We start from the raw sequence: 7,380 nt of genomic DNA, 5'->3' as shown, positions 1-7,380 counted from the left end.
AACATTTTCATGATCTAGCTAAGGTGGGGCATTCCCATGCTCAGCTTTATAAATTCATTTTCATGTACATAGGACAGATAACCGTCTGTGTGGCAGACTGATGATTCTGATAGAGCCATCATCCTTTGATTCGGATGATCATCTGTGCAGCAATGATGTACATTTGATGTCTTTATTTTCATGAATATATCGCAGCCCAGATGGATGAAACTAGATCCAGGGTCTTCAAAGTCATCCAATCTTCACCCGAAGTACAAGTCGATCCATGTGAAAAATGTTCTGGATTCGAACATGGAAAGACATCACCTAATTACTAGCCAATGATGTAAGTTGTTAACAGACACGAGAAGAATCACCAATAATGATGATGACCCTCAAGGTATGACAGTACAATTCACGTGGTGTGAAAATGGGACTTGGCGTCAAACACCATGCAAAATCTCTCGATCGAAGGCCATTGATGTAAACCTATCGCCGAAAGTGAGAAACTTGCCATTAAGGCATGCAAGCTTAAAAGTACTAAAAGGGTTGTTCCTAGGTCAACTTCTTGGATAATGAGCTGATGTTGACAAGAAGTGACCCGTCATAGGAGGGCCTTAATGAATCCCACATCTATGACATGGAACGGAGCAAATGAGTTTTGGAGGTGAAAACAATCTGATGATACATGGTTCAGGGTGGCGGTCGTGAAAGAATGAAGCGTAAAGGTATTGCAGCAGATGAGACACAAGATGGGTTGGTGAATTCTCTGATCAACTTCTCTTGAACATATCAGTGACACTGAAATGGATTGGTAGCGTTAAACCCAAAGATGGATGGTACGTTGGACCAATGCTAATATGACCGATGAATGGAATAACCCAACCCGACTCAATCATGGTGATGGAGTGAAAGTGTCATGTTCAAGAGCGACTCGCTACCAATAAAGTTTCTTCAAGTTTTCTTCCCAAATTTTCCCCAGTCATTGCTGACCAGTACCTCTTTATTTTTATCAAGCTTGAGGAGGATAACATATGCTTGTTCTATAATTTGCCCTTCGGTCAAACCCATCGCTATGTTTTAATGAGCCTAGCGATAGTGAAACTCATTCTTGTTTGCATGGACAAGTTTGTCGCTATTGGTTTTAATGAGTTTAATGAAAAAGACAACTCGGTCCTTTTTCAATTTTAGAGAGTCTGAAAAGGGATGGAAAGGAAACTCCAGTGATCCTTTTTTCTCATGTAATCCCTTAAGTCTGAAAAAGTATAAAATAATACAAAAGGGATGAATTTTCGATAGTTTTAACGAACCGAAAAAGACAAGCACTCGATCTTTTTGTGTAATAATCCCTCAGGTCCAAAAAGATTAAAATCTGGAGGAGGGATAGCACTCCCGGTACCTTTAATGAGCTAGAGAGGCCAACTGCTCATCAATCTTTTCATATTTTACGAGTCAGATGAAAAGAGCTTAAAGGAGACTCGCCTCTTGAGGAACGAGTGATATTTCCAGGTAGTAGCTGATTCTAGGTAAGGTTTGGAATTTTCCAATCATGGCAGTGTCACAAGGATGGCTAATAGAATCACTCTTCGCAACTGTTCCTCAAAAGGGGTAAACAATCAAATGGAGGCGAATGATCGACTAAACAGAGTGGAGGTGATGATGAGAACACGACCAAGTCTCAAGAGCTGATGATAATGCATTCACAATGGTTATTTTTTTTTTCTCAATCTGGCTACTTCTATTATTGATACAAAAAAGTTACAGCAAGGCCATGGCCTTGAGAGTTCTGCCCTGTGAATGGCATATTACAAAAATCTCATGAGTTCAAAACAGTGTGAACCTTCATCAGTATGTTGACTTCATCTTCGACACAACACAGATTTGAACAAAAGCGGAGACAATACATTTGACCAACATGCCACAGTGCTGAGTGTAAATGACACATGGACAGACAGAGACCTGAGACAAACAGTAACTGCGTGAAACAATACATAGTCATGATAAGTATAAATGACACATTGACAGTCAGAGACCTGAGACAAACTGTAGTTGCGAAAACAAAACATAGTCATGCTGTATCAGTCATCGTCAGTAGTATAAGGCTCCTCGACGACTCTACACCCGTATTGAAGAGAGTCCTCCGAGTCAGAATGTGGAGCCACCGAGCCTGTGGGTTCACCACAAACAGGTGCACTTGGGCCTGCAGGAATAGCCGGGTTCAGCATCGAAGCACTCCCCATGACCGGGCGCAGGTTATCCACTGGATTCACATTCCTCTGTTCTGCAAGTGCTTCAGGATGGGCGGCTCCCAGGTCCCCGTTATCTTCACATTTTTCTATGGTGACAGAGACTATGAAAGTGGAATTAGCGAGAGAGCATGGAATGCGATAACGCACAGTGGGATGAGCAGCATGCTCACATTCAACCCTCCCAATTCTCCCATGACCCCTGCCTCTTCCGCTTCTTGTGGCCAGTGGACTGCTCTGCCCAGGTACCAGTGTTTCAGAAGATCGCCGAGAGGCCGCTCGGCCACCAGAGCCACCTCGTTTGCTCAATAACCTGAGCCTTTCACGCGGCATTGCAGCGTTCAGAGAGTGAATGCAAATAGAAGAGTGCTCTGAACGAGACAACAACAGAACATCAAATGGATCATAAGAACCCGGCGCACTAACGGGCCCGTGTTCGCTAGCAGAGAGACTCAGAAAAATGCACAGCACTACAATCCAAGAAGCTGCAGAGGAATGCAACAAAGCCGCGGGAGCAGTTCGCTTATGGAGCGCCATGGCACTGTTAACCTTGCAACGGATGGACGAAGTTAATGTCTTCATTAATGAACTTGTGCGAGCCCAACTCGCCTGACCTGCATCATTACTCGTGGCGCATGGGGGCTGACACCTACCCATGTGATACGCCTTCCACATATCCTTTGAGCTGTTAACCACCCGCATCCGGGGGTGAGTGATCCTGATGCACCAGGGAGGTGCATTCCTGTTTGAGCTGATGATCATCTGCTTCTTCGAGGGGGCCTGAGAATTGAAGAAGTTGCTGGTTTACTCCTTGATTGGCCAGTCTGTCTGCGACTTTGTTGGCCATTCGTCTGACATGCTTGAAGGTGATGCTTCGGGGATTTCTCAGCCTTTCCTCCAGTAGTTCCAATCTGCTGAGCAACCTCCAGCTGGAGGCGATCTTAGCTGCGGAAGTGCCTGCTTGGATTCTGGTCGCTGCTGTGATTAGGATAAGCGAGTCTCCCTCGACCTCTAAGGGGAAGAAGTTCTTTTGTTCTACAATGCAGATCCCTTTCCAGAGTCCTTCCAGCTCAGCTGCATTATTAGTGTCTTTGCCAATTGATCCGTAATAGATATGCAGAGCTGCACCCAGGTGGCTCCTGAAGATTCCTCCAAATCCCGTCGGTCCGGGATTACCCTTAGCAGCCCCGTCAAAGTTCAACTTGAATGAGTTGGTTGCAGGGGGGGACCAGTTGAGGGGAGAGGCAGAGCTAGAAGCTGGATGGGCTTTGATCTGAGCTAGAAAGGATAGATCCAGATTCCAGGCTTTTAGGATGAGGCATTCCTGTGGAGTGTCTGGCGCATCCGTATCCTTCCAGTTTCTGATGGCCAAAGTTTCTTGAAGATTTTGTTTCAGGAGGAGCCACAATGCATCGATTGGCCGGCTGATGTTGTTGAAGATTCTGCTATTTCTTTCTTTCCAGAGGATCCAGTAGAGGAAGCCCGGGATTAGATTCCACAGCGAGTTCAGTAGCGAGCTTTTAAAAGGGTGCTTTGTCCATGTACGAATGGTTTCTGTGATGTCTCCCATCCGATTTTCTGATCTCCTATTACAATGGTCAATTCTCTCCCATAGTTGGGTTGCTAGTGGACATGTCTCCATTAAATGTCTGATGGATTCAGAGTGGAGATTGCAGTTGGGGCATCTTGATGGGCCAATAAATCCTCTTTTTTGCAGGTTGTCCCAGGTAAGGATGCGTCTTTTGCTTAGAAGCCATAAAAAAGTGGAGATCTTGGGCCATATGCCTGGTTGCCAGACCCTTTCCCATAGTGGATCCTTTTCTGTTTGGGAGACTGAGTAGCGAAGCTGGTGAGCTTCCTTGGTTGTGAACATTCCTTTTGGCGTATGACCCCATCTCAGTTTGTCCTCCAGTTGTGAGCATTTGATTCTCCTGTAATTTAGTTCCTGCTCTATTTCTGTATACGTTTCCCCATGCCAATCAGGTTGCCAAGTGCTGGCTGGTTTCCAAATTTGGAAGTCTTGGACCGTGTGCTGCTGCCAGAATTGATGGACGAGGATTCGATTTGCTTGTTGCATGGAAACCTGCCAGATTGGCTTGTGGAAGAGAGTGGCTAGTTTTGGAAGTTGTTGCCACGAGTCCTCCCAGAACCTTGCTGTGGTACCGGAGTGAATTTCCCAAAAACTGTGTTCTTGAATGAAGGTGCTATGGAGCTTTGCGGCGTTCCATATCAGAGAACCTTGTGTTGTAGTGCTGATTCTAATGAGATCATTCCATTGGCTGCCTGGAGCATATTTTGCTTGCCAAAGCTTTGCCCAGGGTGTATGTGGTTTGGAAATCCAGTTCCACCAAATACGAGCTCCCATAGTGTTGTTGCTTTGCAGAGGATCCCTTAGTCCAAGCCCGCCTTCTGTTTTTGTTCGGCAAACTTCCTTCCAGTTGACAAGAGCCCATTTCCTGTTAAGCCCAGAGGAGCCCCACAGAAAATTTCGCTGAAGATTGCGTATAGCTTTGAGAGCCCATTTTGGCGCTGCAAGGATGGAGAAAAGATACAAAGGCATGGCCTGGAGAATCGATTTGATCAGGATGAGTCGTCCGGCCATATTTAGAGAGCGGAAGGTCCAAGATGAGAGCCTTGATTCCAGTTTGTCAAGGAGAGTTCTCCAGGAAGCGTGTTTGATGGCTGAGTCTAGCAAAGGAGCCCCCAGGTATTTAGAAGGAAGCATGGCAATGGTGAACCCCAGAATACGAGCGATATTCCTTTGAGTGGTGACGGGGGTATTAAAAAAGAAGAGTTGGGACTTTGAAGCGTTGATGGAGGTGCCGGAGGCATCTGAGAAAAGAGAGAGCAGAGATTTAAAGGCTTTGGCCTCTTGAGAGGAGGGATGACCAAATAACATGGTGTCGTCTACGAACTGCTGATGGGATAGGGGATTATGACCATGAAGGGAGATACCTTTGAGTGCTTGGGAGGAGATGGCTGATTTGAGGAGTCGACTTAAACCTTCTGCCATGAGGACAAAAAGGAAGGGAGAAAGGGGATCCCCTTGATGAATACCACGGGAGGGACGGAAAGGCGAGGAGGGGGAGCCATTGAGCAGGACAGAGAAGCTGGGAGAGGAGATGAGATTTAAGATCCATCTGGTCCAGGTGGAATTGAAGCCAAAAGCCAATAACATCTGATGAATATAATTCCAGCTAAGTTTATCAAAAGCTTTGGAGAGGTCCAGCTTTAGAAGCATACCTGGTTTTTTCAGAAGCTTAAGAGAGTGTATTACTTCATTTGATAGGATGATGCCGTCCATAATCTGCCGCCCTTCTACATACCCTGTCTGCTCCGGAGAGATGAGAAGAGGAAGGAGAGGTTTGAGCCTGTTCGCCAGTACTTTAGAGATGAGCTTGTAAATGACGTTGCAGAGTGCTATCGGTCTGTATTTGTCAGGCTTATTAGGTTCATCTCCTTTAGGTACTAGTGCTATGAAAGTTGCATTGAGGGAGGGTAGAATCCAGTGCATAGTTCTTGATTCTTCCACTAATTCCCAAACCTCTGTTTTGATGAGCTCCCAAAACTCGTGGAAGAAATTGGCAGTGAATCCATCAGGACCAGGAGCTTTGCCATCCTTGAGTTGGGCTATCGCCTCTTCTACCTCCTGTAGTGAAATGGACTGGAGCAGATTGTTGTTATGATCCTCCGTTATGATTTTGGGTATGTGCTGCGTGATCTTTCTGATGGCGTGATCTCTATTTCCAGGAGGCTCCCAGAGAATTTCCTGGAAGTAATCTTTAAATTCCTTCTCCATGTCTTCATGCTTTTCTAACCTTTCCCCTTGTTGATAATTTATGAATGCTATGTTATTATGCATTCTTCTTTGGATTCCAGTTCTATGGAAGAATTTTGTATTTTTCTCTCCCTCCTTGAGCCATTGGATTCTGGACTTCTGTCTCCAAAGGATTTCCTCTTGCTTCCTGCGATCTTCAATTTGATTCCAGAGAATCTGCTCTTGATGCGCTTGCTCCTCCGTCCTACCATCCCTGATGAGAGTTTGTTGAAGTACCATCTTTTGTTGTTCCAGCTTTTTGCGATTCTCAAAAATATTGCCAAACTGAGTGCGATCCCAGACTTTGAGGACTTGTTTTAAGTTTTTTAATTTCCATTGGAATTGGAACATTTTGGCGCCTGGCGGCGGGATGAATGATTGCCATGCCTCATTTACTACTGTTTTGAAGTTGGGATGTGAAAGCCAGAAGGCTTCAAATCGGAAAGGTCTATTACTTCTTGTGCCTGGCCGCGACCATTGTAACATGATTGGCCAGTGATCTGATCCACCTTGTGGCATTATGGAAGCATGAAAGTCCCCTCCCAGGTGGATGGCGTTGTCCGAGATGAGAAACCGATCCAGTCTAGAGGCGATGTGTTGGGTACCCTTGCGCTTATTAGTCCATGTGAAGACTCCATTGGAGGTTTGAATGTCCATTAGTTGATTGTTTTGAATGAATTCTCTGAGTCCGCTGCTGTCATTTTCTAGCCTTGTTCTGCCTCCCTGTTTCTCCTCCATTGTCTTGATGATATTGAAATCACCTCCACCAATCCAGAGGGGGAACTGCCTGTTTGCATTTAGGATGGTAAGAGTATCCAGAAGTTCTAATTTTTGCTGAAGATTCTGCGGAAAATATACATTTGAGAGGTGCCCATGGATGTTGGTGCCTATAAGATGGAATGATGCTTGGATTAGGTAATGGGTAGCATGAAAGTCGCTGAGAGTAAGAACCTGTGGGTTCCACAAGATAGCCAATCCACCAGAAGCCCCAGAGGCGTCTACTGAAACTGAGCAGCTGCCTGCCCAGACTTTATTGCGGATTCTTTCTATGGCAGTAATGTTGCTTTTTGTTTCTTGAAGAAAAACTAAGGAAGGTTTTTCTTGCTGTATCAAATTTTTTATCATTCTGTGTTTTGAGGGGCTATTAAGTCCTCTCACATTCCAGGAGATGAGCTTCATGAGGAACAGTGGGGTTTAGGTTTGTAAAACTTCGTCAACTTAGGGAATCTGCCAGATTCCATAAGTAGTTCGCCTACTATGATTGTCCTTTGTAGATCTGTTTTGCGCCCTCTTTTCTTAGTTTCTTTGAGAATTTTTTTTCCATCCCATGGGCTTCCT

The 7,380-nt window shown here is 45.2% G+C and overlaps 1 protein-coding gene across 1 annotated transcript; it reads right to left on the bottom strand.

The window, feature by feature from the left end:
• Positions 1–2,913: 2,913 nt before the first annotated feature.
• Positions 2,914–7,167, bottom strand: LOC149255509 (uncharacterized). Its single transcript, XM_089455062.1, has 2 exons — positions 5,469–7,167; positions 2,914–4,754 (listed from the first exon to the last, which is right to left on the bottom strand). The coding sequence occupies exons 1-2, from the start codon at positions 7,165–7,167 to the stop codon at positions 2,914–2,916; spliced, it is 3,540 nt and encodes a 1,179-aa protein (XP_089311188.1).
• Positions 7,168–7,380: the final 213 nt, after the last annotated feature.

Source organism: Pinus tabuliformis, chromosome 7, assembly GCF_031772625.1.
Source record: "Pinus tabuliformis cultivar Carrire ecotype Pingquan chromosome 7, CPIR1, whole genome shotgun sequence".
Classification (NCBI taxonomy): domain Eukaryota; kingdom Viridiplantae; phylum Streptophyta; class Pinopsida; order Pinales; family Pinaceae; genus Pinus; species Pinus tabuliformis.
This window is presented reverse-complemented; position numbering and strand designations above follow the sequence as displayed.